Source organism: Chlamydomonas reinhardtii, chromosome 7 (assembly GCF_000002595.2).
Source record: "Chlamydomonas reinhardtii strain CC-503 cw92 mt+ chromosome 7, whole genome shotgun sequence".
Taxonomy (NCBI): Eukaryota; Viridiplantae; Chlorophyta; class Chlorophyceae; order Chlamydomonadales; family Chlamydomonadaceae; genus Chlamydomonas; species Chlamydomonas reinhardtii.
In genome coordinates this window covers 3,996,039-4,015,232 of record NC_057010.1, presented here as the reverse complement: position 1 = coordinate 4,015,232, position 19,194 = coordinate 3,996,039, and the positions used below count along the sequence as shown (strand labels likewise).

Genomic DNA, 19,194 nt, shown 5'->3' with positions numbered 1-19,194 from the left:
TCAGTGGCGAGTTGGACCCCGAATACGCGCATCGTACGCCAGCGCGGAAAGGATAGTGCGGCACCACAGTGCGCGAGGTTTGGAATGTTCGGTCAGTTTTTGTTCAACCGGCTCCTTGTGTTGTGCAGTTGCGAAAACTCTTATTAACAGTTGGTCAAAAAGCTCGAGACAAGACAAGCGCGCAAAGGCTACTTAAGACGTGACTTAAGAGGTCCGAATCACAACCGGGCCTCATCCCGCCTCCGCACACAGCTGGCCTTCGGGCTTCGGGCCGACTCTACCAGCACTGACACTGCTTTGCTCACACTTTAGGGTAAGCAACACACTCGATACTGCTGCTCTGGCGCTGAGCAGCCTGCGGATACGCACAGATACGGTACACATTGACGTATTAAACCAACTGTCGCCAAAACCACACACGCGGGCGTGCCAAACCCGGTCGCCCCGGGTCAGGAGCCCAGGGTTTTGCCCCTCTGACCGCCGCACATTGATCGCATCAGTAAAATGCCAGTCTGGCGTAAACACGTACGCGGGCGGGCGGTAGGCCGTGAGCCGTGAGGTGACTGGAGGAACGAGGCCAGCAGGCGTGCAAGCTAGCTACTAGGTCGGGGGGTAAAGATCGGGTGCCGAATGACTGGTTTGGGATACGTGAGCGTCAGGCTGGAGGACAGCTGGCCTGGACAGTTGTCTCACCTTGGTTATTTGGTAGCGGCGGCGGTTCCCGCCACCAAGCCCGCCCCCCTGCAGTACAACACACCCAACCGCCACCCATGCTGGGCCCCGGGCCCCACTCAGGTACGACCGCCATGAAAGGCCGAGCGCGCACAAGAGCGCGCGCGCGGCGTGGCTGAGGTTGTTTAGCACAGCAGACCGAGCTGCCTAGCTATTGATTCTTCAGCGCATGGGCCTGCTAGTGTCGTTGGATGCGGAGAGACAATTTGAACGAAGCAAGCCCCGTTGTGTTGCACGGATTGGAAGGGTGATACGCACTCTGTCACTGAGTCTCAGGTCAGGGCGCCCGAGAGCTGCAGCATGGGGTGATCAGTCCGATTTGATTGAAGGTTTACGTACGAAAGACAGCTGAGGGTTGCAATCATCTACTCCAGCGTCGAGCTTCAATACCCGACACTATCGCAAACAGCCCGCCTTCCTCCTTTAATCGGCATTCTATCTGCGCTACTTTCTTTGGCCATTGCCCTGAACAACCGCAACAGCGACAGCCAGCTTCGGCGGCTCACGCGACCTGTTAGCAGATCCACGCCTGCCGTGTCCGCCACACTTCCCCCAGTGCACTGCGGGGGCCACTCCTTGCCCGCCGCCTCTCACTCCCCGTAGCTGACGCATGGCTCTCCGCCGCACTCCTGACAACAGTAAGGTCGCCAGCAACAGGCATGGCTGCCGCGCAGTTGGGGAAGCAAGAAATGCACCACGTACAACGGAACCACGCAGATGCAAATACACGCGCCACACCTGACCCGGCAGCCCTGGAGTAATCCCTGTCGCAATCGAAAACCGTCGCTGTTCTCACCCATCAGAGAAACGCCCATGCCCCTAATAGGTCCTGACAGGAGAGCAAGAAGCCAGGCAAGCCTTGGCCTGGCTACGACCCCCAAGTTGACATACTCGGCGCATCGAGAGAAGCACTCGAGTGTCTGCGACTTTAAGCGTGTAGAGCAAGAAGCCAGTAGCCAGACACTCAAGTGCTTGTCTCGATCCCCTGCCTGGCTTCTTGCTCGACACGCTTAAAGTCGCAGACACTCGAGTGCTTGTCTCGATGTGCCGAATGTGTCAACTTGGGGGTCGTAACGGCCTGACCTCACGTGTGCCATTTCATATATGGATTTGCAAAAATGAACATACGTGAGAGCAGTGGCGTCAGTGTATCAGGCACTGCGTTCGACAAGCACCTCTAGCAGGGGCACCTCGTCTCCTGACAAAGGCAACCACATGGAACTCCACACACCCGCAACCCACGTGCTTGTCCCTGGTATTAGGTCGCGGGTCATGGCATCAACTTCCGTCCTGGGCCCCACAACAGCCGATTTACTCAACCTGCCCATGTGCCTCACGCATCCTCGCGGCGCCACACACCCCCTTTGCCGCTTATCAGTCACCTGCTGCCTTCCAGATGAATGACATGAGCTGCACGGCGAGGAGGATGCAGACCGCCAGCATTACTGCGTATGAAGCCATGGTGACGAACCACGCCAGCTGCCGACCACAGGAAGGAGGCTACGGTGGCTGGTGGGCTGATAGCCAGCAGCAAGTGCAAGTCGCCCACCTCGCAGGTGCGACTGCAGCCCGGCGGCCCAGGCGGTGCCAAGCTTTGCCAACGGCTGCATCAGGATGTCCACGAGCTTCTGCATCGGAAGCGCCGTCCACACACCGGCAATGTTCCCGACCGTCGTCAGCGGCCAAGTGCCCTGCTCCGCGCAGCACTTCAGCAACTCAACAGGCATCGGCGGGTACCTTGGCTACACCATCTTCATCATGACGCTGTACAGCATTTTGAGCACCGCCAGCATCATGATGAAGATGGTGTAGCCAAGGTACCCGCCGATGCCTGTTGACGGCCAGCACCGTGCAGGCGGCGATGCCGACAGGTGGACTGGCGTTGGGAAGCTGCACCCGAACTGCTGGGCCTGCTGCTGGGCACGACAGACTCTGCTACGTCACACTCCCCATGCAGATGTTGCTGCAGTGGCTGACTGTCCTGCACTGGCCACAGGGAGAGCCAGCCGCCCAGCCACCACACCGTTGGCTTACGTGAAGCGGACCACGTGGAGGCCGACCCTGCTGCACAGCGGGCACACACGAACGAGCACGCGGCACTCAACAGCAATCACATTTTGCCAATGTGGGAGGCATAGGCAACAGAGGCGCAGGCAGACTCGCAAGAGGGGAAACTGCAAGATTCCCCTGCCGGCTGTGTCCCTACCAGCCGCAGCCTCACGCTCCCCACCCCACCCCTCATAGACACACGTGTCACGGGACCCACCCTGCTGCTGGTCGCGCTGCCGCTCCATGTCCAGTGCGTTGGCGTGCGCACCTGCAGCAACATGGTGAGCACCAGTGGGAACCCCAACGTAATACACGAGCCAAGCCGTCTCCATTATCATCATAGCGCTGAACGCTAATTGACAAAGGGCTGGACGCATTCGCAGGCAGACCCTAGATGGTACTAGGTAGCTAGCTCCGCGCACGGGTTGGAAGCGGCTTGGTATGCGGGATGCCGCAAACAAACGTCAAACGTGTGACTTCTGACTGCAATTAGAGCAACGGTGCTGGGGGTGCGCAGGATTGTTGGGCGCAATCCCTCCGTCTGCACTTACTTGGCTCCTTCGTGCGCAGCTGCTGCTTCTCCGTGCGCAGCTGCTGCTCCTCCGTGCGCAGCTGCTGCTTCTTTGTGCGCAGGTGCTGATTATTTGTGCGCAGGTGCTGGAGTCGGTCTTTGTACTCCTGAATCTGGACGTCCAGCCGCTGCTCAACCAGCTTGTCCTCCTTGCTGAAGCCTAGCTGCGACTTACTCTTCATTAAAGAGTCCAGGTATGCCTCGGCTTCCACAATGCGCTTATCCACGTCCTTAATCTCTTCTTCGACCCGCGCTATGGCCTTCTCGACCTTCGCTACCTCAGAATCGATTGAGGTCATGTCCTGTGCAGCGTCTACGGTCGCAGCCATGGCGTGAGGTGTGTCGTCTACATTAGGCGTCAACTTACACTGCTTTGGAGCAGGGCTGGTGCAGAAGCCCTGGAAGTGCCGTTGCGGTGTTGTTATTATCTAAGTCAGTCCGTGAAGTATGCGTTTTACACAGGTCAAGCTGGGATTGATGTCATTAGTTGGGCGCTGATGCGTAGGTGGGCTGGGCGTGGCTGAAGGGCAAGCTTCATAGCTTGCTACTCGGGCGCCGGCTTCGGCGGCACACAACGCGAACGTGCAGCAATCCGTGCGTGCGTGTGTAGCAGCCTAGTGCGAGAAAGGCAAGGCACTGAAGGGCAGAGGCGTGGGCGGACAGCACCAGCCGCTCTGCGCGGGGCCTGGGGGCGGACGGCCCCGTTCTCGGCGCCTTACTGTGCCATGGCTGTCGCTGCGCCTGAATGCCGGGGAGGCCCCAAGTTTGTGTCCACCCCGCGTGAAACCCGGGGAGTGCAGGACATTTGACCCTATACGGGGTAACCAAAAAGCTGACTACCGTACTTGAGTGTCTTGTCTGGCGTTACAAGGGCACCCCGGCCCGGGCCAGTGGCTTTGCAAGGAGAGGATTGCACGCATCAACGTGCGCACCGCCTTGTAAACACACACACACACACACACACACACACACACACACACACACTGCTGGACGATGTGGCGTGCTGGACGATGTGGCCACGCGGCGGCCGGACCTACACGAGGATTATGAGCGCGCGGCACAGGGCCTGCCGCCGCGCGCTGTGGTGCGGCGGGAGGACCTGCCAGCAGCTGCGGCTGCAACGCTTGGCGCCATTAGGGACACCCTGGCGCGCCTTTGGCAGAAGGTACGCTGGGAACGGCGGCACTTTGAGACGCTGTGGCGGTTGGCCATCGACGCAGTGCCGCCGCCGGGAAACTCGCATATGCCATTGGCTCGCCGTGAGGCGCCATGCGGCTGTGGGCAGCACGGCCATGGGGGCGCCGCGGCGGAGGCACACGCCGCCGCCGCGCCCTCGCCACGGCAGCACCACTTCTGGGATTGCGCGGTGGCGAAGGCCGTGGTGGCGCAGATCAACGCACACAACCCCGGTCCGTCTCCCATCAGCCAAGCCCAGCTGTGCGTGGCTGGTCCAGGCGCCGCCGGGTTTTCAGCAGTGTGTTTGGGACGTGGTGGTGATGGCGGCGCTGGCCGCCACAGAACATGGCCGGGTGCGGCTGCGCGGGATGACGCGCGCCGCAGCGGCCCTGGGAATTCAGACGGCGGCGGCAGCAGCTCCCGAGGCTGCGGTGGCAGGTGCAGCGGAGGCGGAACCCGATTTTGACGAGATCCCGCCCACACAGCTGACGCCGCCGCAGCCAGGCGTCAACCCCGTCGAGCTTGCGTGCGCTCGCGCAGTCGCGGACTTCTGGTCGCGGCTGATGCAGTTCGCGCAGCTCGGCGTGCCCCAAAAGGGTTGGGATGGTGTTGACGCCACTCACCCCATCCTGGCGGTGGTGAACGGTGAAATGCTGTGCGCGATGCCGCAAGCTATGGAGCTGGAGGCTTGAAAGGTTAGGAGAAGCGCGTGAGCACTAACATGAGCCACTGAAGCTCCCGCTCTGGTCTACGTACGCATTAGTTCCGCAACACTCGTCAATAAGCAGTGGCATACGAGAGGGTCAGCGGGGGAGCTTAGTGGGCAGGCGAAGGGTTTTTTGTTTTACGCCCGTGGGAGCAGGGCCAGGTTTGCGGGGTTTTATGCCTGAGAGGGTGTTTAGGGTGCTGGAACACCCCGGGCCTTACGGCCTGGACCGGCCTAGTGGCCAGACGCGTTTGTGGCTGCCCTTAGGCATAGTCTGCCCTGGAGTCGAGAGCTGGTTAGGTTGCGGTTGAGGTCGTGCAGGCTGCGGGGTCGTAGGACTCAGCCCCGCAGCCACTGTGGTCGTGCTGTCGCGTGCTGTCGCGTGCTGTCGCGTGCTGCGTGTTTCGTTATGTTTGCTGTTTTTGTCTTCTGCCCGCCTGGTCTTTAAGAGGTAGCTCGCCCGCTGGGTCTGAGGTTGTTACACCGGTAGTAATTCCGCAAGGATTACTGGCGCGGTGAAGGGTCGCAGTGCGTTACCCTGTGGACTCCAGAGCTGTTTGCGCTCTGCCGGGGAAACGCCAGGTCACGGCAGCCCTCGATTGAGAGCCCTGTCGTTGGTTTTTACCAGATACACGATTCACGTGATCTGGCAAAACAACCGTGGAAACCGTAGTCACACACACACACACACATGCACTGTCTTTACGCGATGTTATCCTTGTGCTCTTTAACACACACACACACACACACACACATTTGGGGAGGTGTTCAACGTGGCACAGGCTACACTTGCACGTCGCTCCCACCACTTGCAGCGACTCAAAACGAGGTCGTGAACACACGTGCACAGCAGGGCTGACGGTCCTCATGCAAAACTGACGCGGTCTCTCGACTCCTGACAGGCCACCCGTAAAGAAACCTGACACGTCAACATGCCGCAGCACACTAACCCTAACATGGTTACATGCCATGGCCAGTCACCCGCTATCGCATGACACGCCTTGGTGCTTGCCGAGACGCGCGACTACAGTCAAACAGCGGAGTTGCGGCTGGCTGGAAAGAGTTATCACACGCAGATGATGGTCACGGTCACGGTATTACAAGATACGGTTTACAGAGAGTCACAGCTCTCGCACGTATGGGTTACTGTAGACGTGGTCATGCAATTTGAGTGTGCGGTCCCCATCCAGCCGTCCGCTCGCACTCCACCCACACATGCTCCAGGTACACGCCCCTGTACACGCCATACCGCAAGCACATTTGGATGCGCCACATGCACACTTCGCTGCGCACACACTTGGGAGTCAGTATGCATCACACAACAATGCCGCCCTAGTACTGGGCTGGCTGCAAATGCTCTAGGCTGCCGAACACGCTGACGTGGGAAGTGACACACGTCCTAAGACGCAGCTACGATACGCGGCACGCTACTGGCACACGGGTTTCACCCCTCCTAACGGACAGCAGCCCACCGTCTCCCCCTTCCAGTGACAAGTATTCCTGCCCCTCCCTCGTCACGCACTCTGCTACGACTGCTGCACCTGACTAGCGGGGGCTCAAGCGAGTGTAACCGTACTGTGAGGCCAGGGCAAACACAGTGCGCATGTAGGCAGCGCTTGACACATGTTTCAGTGCGTGCACGACAATCAAAGTCCACACCATGTAGCCAAGATTGAAGTCAAGTCACGCTACGCAAACATGACTTTTACTCCCCCCCTCCCCGCCTCGCTCATCCACGCAAACGGCGCGCGAGCGACTATGCACTCCCAGTCTCCCACTCGCGTGGCGCGCCAACCGCCAGCCTTCGCCGTGCTCCGCCGTGCCATGTCGCAGCTTTCCACACGCGTGGGCGCTCAACTACCACCTCCCACTCGCGCCGCGCCCCAACCGCCACGCCACGCGCCACCCCTGTTCGTCGGCAGTTGCGCGAAAGCCCGTTTGTGATCCCCGTGTGTCAGTTGAAGTGTTGGTAGTTACGAGGATTGCCGCGCCGCACGCCGCACGTGCAAAGTACACGTATCACCACTGCTGCTTTCGAGGCCCTCTCACACTCACCGCGTTCCCGGACACAGCATCAATGTGGCCCATCGCACATTAATGTGTCTGACCTACGCCTGGCACAGGCGGCGATAACCGGAACGGTGTAAGAGGGTTAGCGCCGAACCAACCGCACGCCTGACAGCTCAACACATCACGTCATGTTCGCTTGTGTTGCGTTTTTTCAAGCACGTCGATAATATCACTGACGTAAGACGCACAGACCCAGGCCGTACGGCCTCATTAGGAACAGCTCCCTCTCCTCCTTCTCCATTTGTTAGCTCCGCCCCCATCATCCAACACCATCACCATCATGGTTCCACATGTATGCTCTCCTGAACAAGCGTCATGTGTCCCTCGGCCGTTGCGCTGTATCAATCATCACAAAAGCACAAACTTATGCACTGCCTCGTTGATGGCGCATGGAACACACATACAGCAGCAGTAGGGCCATGCAGCATCTATGCCCCTTGGTGGACTGTTGCAGCAGTAGACTTATCACACGTGCCCCCACATCCCAATCATCGACGTGCAGGCCAGTGATTTAACTAAAGCAGTGCTGCTGGTTTACCGGGCCAAGCGTCATGCAACACTGCAATTGCTACACTGCATCAAGCTATACCACGGGGACTTCTCTGAATGCATGCCGTTCACTTGCACCGCTATGACAAGAAAGGGCGGCGCGCTCTCCACGTGGCCTGGCCTGCCCCCTCTGCTACGCACATACACGCAGCCACTGCTGGGCCCAGGGCCTGCGGCGGCGCCGCCGCCTCCAGGCCCTGCGCCACCGCCTGTAGCAGCCCCTATCAAGTAACGAAGCGCAGCATTTCCACGACAGCGCCCGCAACTCGTCCGTTACAATATAACATCACCCGCTACCCAATCCCATGCACACCAAAGAATAAGCAAAGCGGCGAAGGAGGCACTGTCAGCTGGCCCCTTACACTGCTTGCTGGTGCAGCACGACATTATGGTTGATGCAGATTACGGCGTCAGTCCGGCACATACATCCCACGCCAGTCCCAACAAGAGAACGTACAATGCATTCCCACAACGTACCAGCCCGAAATGAAGACGCAACCCGCCACCGTGCACCTCCACATGCGTGTTGCGCGTGCGACCCAACTTCCCGCTGCTGTCCGATTGCACATGCATGCCCTTGCCTTCTCCAATCTGCATTAGTAGCTCATCTTCGTTAGCATATTTAATTCATCACCGTTTCAGGTGGGGGCACGGGATTGAGGTTTGCCAGCAGGTGCTCCAGCGCGCCCACGATAACGGTCGCAGGCGGCCGGTTCTGCGGCTGACGCTGCAGGCACTGCAGCGTGACAGCCTTGTAGACCTGCAGTACATGCACATGCGGAGAGTTGAAGATGGCTTGCAGTACATGCATGTACGGCGACGTGACGATAGCTTGAAATGCTGCCGTAGACACATGGCAGGGGCCGCTGGGCCACAGATTGCATTGCACACGTACCTCGGGGCAGGTGGGCGGGAAGGCGGGGAAGTTGCTACAGTACCGGGGCCCCTGCGATGTGACAGAACAGCGCACACGGCTTGTGTACTCTGTAGCGCATATGGCTTGGTTGCCATCATCGTATGCCCCATATATAGCTAGGATGACTGGTCAAGAGCCCGGCGGCGTGATCCCGCACCTCCTGGGTTCGGACTCCCGCACGCCGGCCGTGGTACAGCTCCCACAAGATGACACCCAGAGAGAACACTGCGGGCGCGGGCACGGGAACAGAACACACTTGCCAAGGGTTGGGAATCGGGGAGCGCATAGCTGATGACGCATGCATAGGGTAACAAACAGAGTTGCGGAAGCATGCTCCACGCGCAAGGATAATGGTGCCTTGTTAGGCCACCCACCGTCTGCTGCTGGCCCCACTCGGCCCTGTCAGGGAGGAAAGCATGAAAACACACCAGGGGACAAGGCCGACACATCAAGACCTTGCAAAGTTGCAATTCTTTGCAACTGAGTGGAAGTTGGCGGTCGCTGCAGGTCACTGCCCCCTCACCCCGCACCTTGCACGCCACGGCTGGGCAGATGTAAAACATGGTGCCCATACGGATGTTGCTCAAGTGCGTGCGGTCGTGGGGCAGCATCACACTGCGTCACGAAAAGACAAGAAATGAGTGCAAGGGTTGTAGGAATTGAGAGCGTACGTGTACCATATAAACACAGTGGCTACCGTAGGCGGCTGCCCTCACCTGAGGCCGAAGTCTCCGACCTTGACCCCGTATCCAGACGGCTCCGCGGGGTCCCGCTTCAGCAGCACGTTGTTGGGGTTGAGGTCGCCGTGCACGATGCGCTTGGAGTGCAGATGCGCCAGGGCGCGGGCAATGCCCAGGGCCAGGGGCACCACCGCCGCCTGCACGCGGGATGGGAAAGGCAGATAGACACGTTGGCTAATGCAGTCGGGGCAAAAGCCTGTTGAACCCAGCACAGTCTCGCCCGCCACGCACCAGGTTGACGACGCCGGGCGAGAGCCACAGCGCGCGGTGTCCGTACAGGTTGGCCAGCGGCCCCCCGTCCGCAAACTCCTGGATGATGTACAGACGCCAGTCCTGTGAGCGTGGGCGTCACGAGATTCACAGTAGGAGAGCCCGCACATACGACTTTTGTCTCCTTGGTTTCCCTTAACACGTCCATTGTCGTGAGTCTTTCAAGGTAAGGCTAACGCACTCGTACGGCACGCCCTCTCACCATGATGTTGAGGTGCGAGCCCGTGCCGGAGGCCCGAGGCGTGTGGCCTGACACGCTGGGTGCGTCAGATGACGCGGCAGACGTGGGCAGCACCCCAATGGGCTGCAGCTCACTCGCGTAAGTGGCCTGTGCATTAAATGTTGGGACGGGATAGGGGGCGCGCTACTTTCTATGACAAAACGCAGGCCTGATGACACGTATAGCTTGATGACCACAATGCGTGAACGCAAAAACCTGCGCACAAACCGCAGCCTGCTGATGGGAAACAAGGCAGGGCCACGAGCCGACGACGCGAATACCAACTAACGCATCCCTCCGTCCACTCACAATGACGTTGGGGTGGCTGATGCTCTGGCATCTGCATGATAGGCAGGGCAGAGCGCCAGGGTTGTGGAGAAACCCAAAGACCTCTCTCTCTCTCACTCTCTCACACACATACACGCACATACACACACATACACACTCAGTGGCGTGCACGCTTGCACATCACTCACAGTGCTGCCTCCTTGAGAGCATGCTTGCGGCTCTCCTGGTTGGCTGAGAACACAACCGTCTTGATCGCCACAGACAGCCCTTGCCACGTGCCTGCGGAAGGCGAGGCAGGAGTGGTACAGAGTGAAGCTACTTGAGACGTGTTGGTGACCTCCACTGGCAAAGTCCTTGCAGTCCGTTGCGTCGGTCCACAGCCGCCCCACGCACCTACCCTTGTACACGGTGCCGAACGAGCCGTGCCCCAACACGCCCTCAAGCACAATCGCCACGTGGTTGACGTTGCCACGAAGCTCCTTCACCAGAGCTCCCAGCTCTGCCACAACCTCATGCGGCGACGGCGCGCGGTCCGGGACCTTGATGTCTACAATGCCAGCCGCCGAACCGGAGAGCGCATACTCCGTCAGTAGCTTGTCTGCTTGGCCGTCCAGCCCAACCGACAACAGGGCAGGCGCCACAGAGCCATCCAGAGCACACGAGAGCGCCGGCTTCATACGAGCGGCAGCAGTCGACACGCGCTGTGACCGGTCATGCATGCTGATGTTGGCTCCCGCCTGGTCTGACGCGGCTGCTTGCTTGCCGCTTCCGGGCTCCGGCTGCTGCCCTGCCAACGCCTGCCCCTCTCCTGCGCACAGCGAGCTCTGCACCGTGCCTGCAAATTGCAGCTGGCACGTTGTCTGCTCCGGTGGCGGTTGAACCGCCGTGCTGCTGGTGCCGGTGCCTATGACACTGTCCGCTCCCCGCCCGCCATTGCCGGCCAGGCCAATTGCAGGCGCAGGCTGTTCCATGTCTCCAAGGTCGTCCTGCGGGCGGGCACAGGCGGAGCGGGACGTTGTGTGTAGCGGATGCGTCGCAGACATGTGGGTGAAGCGCATCAGTATGTATGGCACGCAGGAGTCTGCGCAACCCAATGGTGCGTGTCCCCTCCCCTCACCGTCTCATGGTGCGCCGCCTCCGACCACTCCGGCAGATCCTTATCGCCATTGATGCCCAAGAAAACGCCACCACCACTATCCTGCACACCGCGCGCTAGCACGCCCAGCCGCGCGCCGCCAGCTCCCGTCTTCTCCCGTGGGCCGCCCGCCTCCAAGTCTGCTGCTTTGTCCGCGGCGGCTTTGGCGCGCTGCTGCTGCTCAAGCTCCCGCCGCCTGTTGCGGCGCACCCACCAGATGGACCCCACTAGAGCCGCCAGGAGCACGGAGGCCACCGGCACCACCACAGCAACCACGATCTGGGTTGGGCGGAGATGGGACGACACAGAGGGTCAGAGCAGCTCGATGCGGAATAGCGGAGTGCTAGGCGCACAAGACCCAATCAACGTCCTTGCCATACAGTGCACGATGCACAACCCAAACCACATGACACACCGTGGCAGTGTTGTCATCACCGCCGCCACTGCCGCTGTCCGCAGCCGCCTGCTTTGCTGCCTCCTTCCGGGCCTTGTCCGCTTCAACCTCATCTAGCAGAATGGCCAGGCACTCGCTGCCCGGCCGAGTGGCGAGGCAGGTCGAGTTTGCAAAATACTCTGTTTGGGAGGAGGTCACGGGCGGCGCCGGGGCGTCAGTTTCCAGCGAAGGCCATTCTTCAGAATGAATGCGCGTCGTGCTACCCACCATTAATGAAGTAGGAATTTCGGATCCAGAGGTCATAGCCTCCAAAATAGAGGCCCTGGGACGCCATCGTCCTGCAATGCAGACACAATGCGCAGGTGGGCTCAAAGTCGGCGTGCCGAGGTCGCATCAGTGCGCCACCATCCAATGAGGGCATTGGAAGCTCACAACCCGCAAGGCCCTGCCACACTGCATACAGCCCAGCTTCGTGTTTCCCATCCAGCACGCACATGTCAGGTGGCGTAGAGCCTGCGTAGTCAACCATCAAGGCGGCGCGGTCCAACACACGCGGCTCCGGCTCGCTGGTGAAAAGTGTGACGTTGTTCACAATGAGTACGGTCTGGTTTCCCGGGAAGGCCGCGGGCCGTTGGAGGGACTGCGCGTTTCGGATGCCGTCCTGAGCGCAGCGCACGCACATGGATACAGCCAGCAAGCATGCCAGAGTTACAGAAGGCACGTGATTGGGTTGTACGGCTGGCGTGTATTTCACAGAGGCTTCCCCAAAGATGCGGGGCGGTGCATAACATGCTGGCGCACCGCAGGCGGGCCTGGATGCACACCAATCGATGTTGTGTTCCCTGTGTACGCAACCTCCGTAGGCCAGGTATGTAAGAAGGCCTGCACGTCAAGGGATTTACCCCTCCCTCCACCTCACCTCGTAAGAAACTCCCACCAGTCGCTTGATAAAGCAGTCGACATATATCAGGCGGGCGCCGGGTGACAAGCGTACAGCGCGGAAGATGGGCCCAAGCGTAGCGTGGTCGAAGTACACCTGCAGCGATGTGAGGAGCGGTCAGACAGTCTGTTCAGCGATAGCCCTTTTACACCATTCCAGTTGTCGCCTGTCCTAGGCGTAGACCAAGCACATTGTTGCTTCGTGTGGGAACGCGGCGAATGCGAGAGAGCCTCGCCCTGGATGCCCCCGGTCGGCTGGACAGTGACAGTCCGCTGGCGTGGCTGGGCTGTATTGTAAGAAGTGGCGACCAAGTCCAGTACTTACGCCGAGGCCGATCCACGTGATGGCGTATCCAGGTCCGATGGAGAATAGCATGACCTGACATGGAGCGCAACACGGGTGGCAGTTTTTAGGACGAGAACCCCCAAGGGACACGGCACGGGACGGTTCCTTCCTCCCAGGGTTCCCTGGCACGCCAGCGCAGTCCCGCCTACACCAATAACGTGCGAGGTAGCATCTCACCGCTGTGCCGAAATCCAGGATAGGATACCGATGCTCTTCCCGAAGCAGGCTGGAAGGTCGGTCGGTGGCGGACACTGTGACGTTACGCGTGACACTGACCGACGCACCCCAGTCCGAGCCGTTGACCTTAATCGTCCCATTCACCAGGATTTGCGTAACGCTCGGGTTAGCAAGCGCGTCCCGCAGCTCCAGAGCAGTTCGCGCTGCGACAGTTCCATCGAACTGGGCCCAGCAACAAGCGCACGCCAAGCTCAACAGTATGACAAACAAATTTACGTTGTACATGTTTACATGGCCAAGTACGGGGTCGAGTAGTTCATAGTCACCATTCTCAAGCTCTCAAACTCAACAATGTAGTCTGCCGTGACGTATGCAAGTGGCATATTGCGCTCATACTATCAATCCAACACTTAAAGATGATGGCCGGATGACAGCAGTGCCGCCATCACATGCAGGCAAAAGAAGGGCATGGGCTTGCCCGTCTTTTGGCCTCCAGGCCATAGGGGCAACATCCGCATTCATAGGGGCTGATAGGGGTGAGGCACCCCGGTGGCTCATGCCTGCTGTTGGTTGCAGCGACATTGGCGGAGCTTTGTATGTACACGTCGGCTTGGGGTTGTAGAACCAGGGGGGAGGGCGGAGAACCGCCGAAATCTTTAGGGCCTGTTATTGACGAGTGTTGCGGAACTAATGCGTACGGAGACCAGAGCGGAAGGCGGAGTGGGCTTGCAGGCGGCACGAGAGTAGGCAGTCAGTAGCGCAAGTTGCGAATTCACATGTTACCTCGTAACCGACGGTAAACGCGGTGGACGGTCGCGCCCATGGCTGGCTGACGGAAGGTGGCTGCTGTATGGGCTGGACGACGCCGGCCGGGCTGGCGTTGGGACTACCAGAAAGGATGCGCCCGAAACCAACCTGGAGAACACCAGCGCCACCGGTGCCCAGCACGACATGTAAGGGAGGGAGGGAGGGAGGGACAGGAGGCGTGATGCACTGCAGCGTAGAAGCTATGGCGCTAGGCGCGAGGCAAGCAACGTCAACCCCAAAGCAACCGCGAGGACATGGTGCGCAAGCCGGGCTGCAGGCTGTGGCTGGTATGGCTGTGCGCTGCGCGGGGTGACTAAACGAAGAAGACTAAGTACGGGGACGTGATGGATGCGGTTAAACAAATGAGCAAGGGCGCCGGGCGGCCGAGGAAGTAACGACAGCGCGATCGCTGCATGGCTGCTCCCGGTCGCACTGCGGTCGGCATGGGCGCGTGCGGTGCATGCCGTGCGACACCAGGAAGCCACAAGCAGCCAACGCAAACGAATCCTCCGTAGGGGCGGCAAGGGACGCAAGCATACGCAGACAAGGAGGCAAGGGGTGCAGACAGCAATCAGTTGACGGATGCGGACCGCATTGCGGTTCCCCACACCCGTCAGGAAACCGGCAGCCGCACGGGGCGGCGGCTGCCGGCCGGGTGGGGGCAGGTGCGTTAGTGGGGTGTGCATGCGCGGGCGAGGGGCACTGCAGGCCTCCACGCGGCACGCATCAAATTAACCAGGGTGGTTCTCCCTCTCAAGGGGTAAAGAAGTGGGCTGTGCCACCACGCCACGTTGGTGCAGTAGGCCGAAGGTTACGAATCCCGGACATAGCTGGGGTCGGTTCGTACAGGCACAGCCCGCCATGTGTCAGCCACGTCCCGCTGTCAAGCACAAGCATAGCAGGCGGTGTGTGGCAACAAACCCCTCCCGCTACGCAGTACCCCGGCTTGCCCCTCCCCCCTCTCCAATCGCGCGCCATTGCAAGGCCAGGGATGATGGGAGCCAGTTGGTGCGAGCCCTCAGTGGACACAGGGGGACCGGGCGGGCAGGCCTAGCAGGGGCTCGTCGTGGGGGCTTCTTGAGGGGGACAAGACTAGACTAGAGGGAGGGCACGCTGGAAGGACTCGCAGGCGATCGCGGGCGATCGCGGTACATGCAAGGGTCTACGAGGGTCTGCAACCGATTAACATATTGGTATTCATGATAATAGCGCCAATTTGATCGGCGTGCTGGCATGCTTCGAACGCGATCCTCAACCTCCAATCCCTTCGCCTCTAGTCTTTGCTTCCGGCTACCTTATGTTTTCGCAAGGTTACTATACAATACAAGAACACGCGAGTTTATTGATACAATTGAGGGATCAGCTTGCCATTGATCTGAAGCAAAGTTCCGACCGCGTCTCAACGTTACGTATAAAACTGTCTGTGAAGTTTGCGCCCCCCTCCGGCGCTCGATGCGACCGCAAAGGCTAAAGCCAACCACGAAGTACGGTAAATCCAGCCACAGCCACACACCGTGCCATGCAATGCTCGCCAGCAAAGATCGCAAACCAGACACCGACAGGTCTCAGCCTGCGCGCCGGTGAAGCCCCTCGGGCGGCGCCGCGCTCTCCAGTCCTGGGCACGGAAACGAAATCTGGCTGTCCCACCGACATTTCGCGCGATAACACTTTGGGGAACCCTGATCCCAACGACCGACCGTGAACTTTGGGGCCCATAACTAACTTTGGGCGCCGGCCCAGAAGCCGGAGGGCCGTCGTGTTACTGGCGGTACGGCAATCCTCATTCGGTCGAGCCTCCTGCAGCAAGGCGCCATGGTGCTCGCTGGCGGCGCAGCTGCCGTGTCGGTGGCGGCTGGCGCGTGGGCGGGCCGCGGTGTTAGTTTGCAGTTGCAGTGGGGTGGACACACCTTCACGCTGACGTCAGCCTACTTTCCCCTGGCATCCACAGCGCAGCAGGCTTTCATTCGTGAGTGGGTGGGCCTTCGGGCGTCGGGCTCGGGCGAGCACCTCCTGGCAGCTGACTTCAACTTTGTGGCAGATGTGGCGCTGGACACCGTCACTGGCCGGGCGCGCAGCGACGGACCCGCAGCCGCCGCGCTGGCGGCGGCGTGCCCTGGCCTCATTGACGTGTTACGGCGGCGCCACCCGGCTCGCCGCGTGTGTACCTTCTTCCACCCTCACGGGGCGAGTCGGCTGGACCGCATTCTGTGCAGTGGCGGCCTCGAACCGCAGGTCCTGGAGTGCGGCGTCGCCGCCGGGGTGCCCTCCGATCATATGCTTGTGACGGTTGCCCTTGCGGCGTCGCCTGAAGCCGCGCCACCCGCTCGGAGCCTGCCCAGGGCCCACCTCGGTTTCCGGGACTTCAAAGACTTGGATCGTGACTACCGTGCCTGGCTGGGTACGGCCCTGGCGGCACGCCCTACTGATCCTGTTGAGCTGCTGGAGTGGTGGCCGGCCCTTGAACGGGCTGCCGCCACGTCCGCCAACCGCCTGAGCCGGGAAGCTGTTACGAGGCGTGTGGCCGCCAGCCAGCGGGAGGCGGCCGCGCTTGATGCGGCGGCAGCAGCTGCCGCCGCGGTGGAGGCTGGCGGTGATGTGCAGGTGGCGGCGCAGGCGGCCGTGCGGGCGCGGTGCACGGCGGCGGAGGCCGCCGTGGCCGCGGCCGCCGGCGCGGCGCGACGTACGCGCCACGCGTGGCTGCGTGGCGGCGAGAAGCCCTGCCCTCTCCTCACGCGCATGCTGCGGCCGGCGGGTGGGCCGCGCGTGATTGCCAAGTTGAAACAGCCCAATGGCACCACTACATCCGACCCGACGGTCATGGGGCAGGTGATGGCGCGGTACTGGAGGGACGTCAGTGCCGCGCCGCCGCCCGCTCCGGATGCCCGCACGCAAGTCCTGGATGCGCTGCAACAGCACGGGCGCCGGTGTACAGCCGAAGAGGCGGATCAGCTGGGGCGGGTTGCGGTCTCGGCGGCGGAGGTGCGCGCGGCGCTAGCCGCTGCGCCGGCTGGGCGCGCGGCGGGCCCTGACGGCATACCGGTGGAGTTATACCAACACTATGACAGTGTTTTTGCGCCGGTCCTAGCGGATGTGTTTACGGCGGTGGGGGAGGGGGCTGGGGTGCCTGACGGGCTCCTGGATGGCGTGTGGTCTTTCTTCTTTAAGTCGGGCGACCCTACCGAGCCCTCTAATTATCGCCCCATCACGCTGACGGATACCGATTACCGCACCCTTGCCCGGGTGTTGTGCTTGCGACTGCAACCGGTGTTTGGGCGTGTCATAGACCCTGAGCAAACTGCGTTTCTGACGGACCGTCGCATTGCCGATAACGTCCTCTTGCTCCAACTTACTCCGCCTGGCCTGTTGAAAGCCGCCAAAAAGGCCCCGGCTGTGGCGGCCTTCCTCGACTTTTACAAGGCGTATGATACGGTGGACCGCTCTTTTCTGCTCGCGTGTCTGGAGCGCATGGGCGTGGGGGCGGGCTTTCTTACGTGGGTGTCCCGCCTGTTAACTGATACACGTGGGGCGGCGTTGGTGAATGGACGTGTGTCAGGATGGGTGCCGTTGATGGCGGGCGTGCGGCAGGGCTGCCCGTTGGCTCCGTTGCTCTACCTCGCTGTGGCACAAGCCCTTCTGTCATGGCTACGCAGCCGGGGGCATGGTGTGCTCGCTAACCTTGCGTCGGTGCTGGCGTCCCAGTATGCGGATGATTGCACGCCGTTTCTGGAGGGGTTTCAGGCGGTGCCGGGGTTCCTGGCGGACATGGATGTGTTTCGGCGGGCGTCTGGACAACGGTTAAATATGACTAAAGTTGAACTGATGGTGATGGGGACGGTCGGCGGTGCTGGCGCCCTGCCGGCCGGCATGGCTGGCCCGCCCCTGCCCCCTGGCTGGCGTGTGGTGCCGGCGGCCAAGTCACTAGGGGTGCATTACGGGGATTGGGGCGCATGCTCCCCACCAGTTACGTTTGAGGCCGTGATGGGGGTGCTGAGCAAAATCGCGCGCATGCCCGTGTCCATGTTTGGTCGGGCGGCCGCGGCGTCGGCTTATGCTTTGGGCAAGGTCCTGTATCATTTGGAATTTGCGGGTCTCCCCCAACTGTACGTTGTGGACCGGCTGCTAGCCAGGGTGGCGGCGGTGGTGGATCGGCGACTGTCGCCGGCCCAGTTTGATGCCAGCCCACATGCACGCCCGGTTGGCCTCTCCATTGACCTTATGCAACTGCCTCCGGCGGTGGGGGGGGCGGGCCTGTTGCCGCTGGTGCCGCATGTGCAAGCGCGGCAAGCCGGTCTCGCGGTCCGGTGTGTGTTGGGTGTGTGTGGTCTGCTGCCGTACGTGCCCCCGTGGACCCGGGTCGCGGCGGCGTGGCTGCGCCAGGTGCACCCGGCGGCAACGCCCCTGCGTTTCTTGGTGCGGGGGGCCGCGGACCGTGTGCTGAATAAGCCGCTCACCCCGGCGGGCAAGCCGTTTGCGCGCCTGCTGAAAGCCATGACTGCATTGCCCGCGGTGACTCTTGTGGCGCCGCCCGAGCCGGGCGCGTGGGTGAGTCATGTGCCGTTGTGGGCTAACCCGGCGCTGTGTGTGGACGGCCGCACGTGGGAATTGGCTTTCGCGGATTTGTTCGCTCTGCCGGGACTGGCGTGTGTGGGCCAGCTGGTTGCAGCGCATGACGGCCTGAACGAACTGCGGCAGGCATTGACAAGCCCTTGGGCGGAGGGCTCCCGGTCTGGTGAAGCGAGTGCGGATATGTATGTGACTGCTGTGTGGAGGCGGGTGCTGCACTGGAGCACGCGGGCACGCCTGCCGTCGCCCCTGCCGGGGCCGGCGTCGCCTCAAGAGGCGGCCGACCGGTTTGCGGCGGCGATGGCCCTTCTTCCCGCTGGCTGGGCTGCCGCCGCGCGTGCGGCCCAGCTGGCTCGGGGGCCTGCCGCCGCGCTGCCGCTCCCGGTGGCCGACGTCGTGAGTGCTACGGCGGCGTCGGTGCAACGGGTGGTGCGGGGACTCGGATGGTTGCAGTGCGGGGGGCCGCCCATCCTGCTCACTGCCTATACGGTGAAGGCGGGGACCGTGCTACAAATGGCTCCACAGTTAGCCGCCCTGAAGGCTAAG

The 19,194-nt window shown here is 61.3% G+C and overlaps 3 protein-coding genes across 4 annotated transcripts; 1 reads left to right on the top strand and 2 right to left on the bottom strand.

Annotated features, from left to right (window-relative positions):
- Positions 1-925: 925 nt before the first annotated feature.
- On the bottom strand, positions 926-3,787 carry CHLRE_07g339950v5 (uncharacterized protein). Of its 2 annotated transcripts, none has more exons than XM_043064336.1 (3): positions 3,333-3,787; positions 2,999-3,049; positions 926-2,796 (listed from the first exon to the last, which is right to left on the bottom strand). In XM_043064336.1, exons 1-3 carry the CDS (start codon positions 3,679-3,681, stop codon positions 2,525-2,527), a joined length of 672 nt encoding a protein of 223 aa, XP_042922904.1. In that variant the 5' UTR covers positions 3,682-3,787; the 3' UTR covers positions 926-2,524. The 2 variants fall into 2 exon arrangements, with proteins under 2 accessions (XP_042922904.1, XP_042922905.1); XM_043064337.1 differs by having other exon boundaries at positions 926-2,793.
- A 980-nt stretch (positions 3,788-4,767) lies between these two features.
- On the top strand, positions 4,768-5,693 carry CHLRE_07g339926v5 (uncharacterized protein). Its single transcript, XM_043064335.1, has one exon. It carries the CDS (start codon positions 4,849-4,851, stop codon positions 5,218-5,220), a length of 372 nt encoding a protein of 123 aa, XP_042922903.1. The 5' UTR covers positions 4,768-4,848; the 3' UTR covers positions 5,221-5,693.
- Positions 5,694-5,700: 7 nt separating this feature from the next.
- CHLRE_07g339900v5 (uncharacterized protein) lies at positions 5,701-13,675 on the bottom strand. Its single transcript, XM_001692340.2, has 18 exons — positions 13,279-13,675; positions 13,081-13,134; positions 12,736-12,852; positions 12,311-12,477; positions 12,084-12,154; positions 11,838-11,995; positions 11,405-11,701; positions 10,685-11,273; positions 10,476-10,566; positions 10,309-10,339; positions 9,982-10,107; positions 9,741-9,842; positions 9,486-9,646; positions 9,300-9,384; positions 9,144-9,168; positions 8,927-8,994; positions 8,749-8,799; positions 5,701-8,613 (listed from the first exon to the last, which is right to left on the bottom strand). Exons 1-18 carry the CDS (start codon positions 13,561-13,563, stop codon positions 8,476-8,478), a joined length of 2,616 nt encoding a protein of 871 aa, XP_001692392.1. The 5' UTR covers positions 13,564-13,675; the 3' UTR covers positions 5,701-8,475.
- Between the last annotated feature and the right edge of the window lie 5,519 nt (positions 13,676-19,194).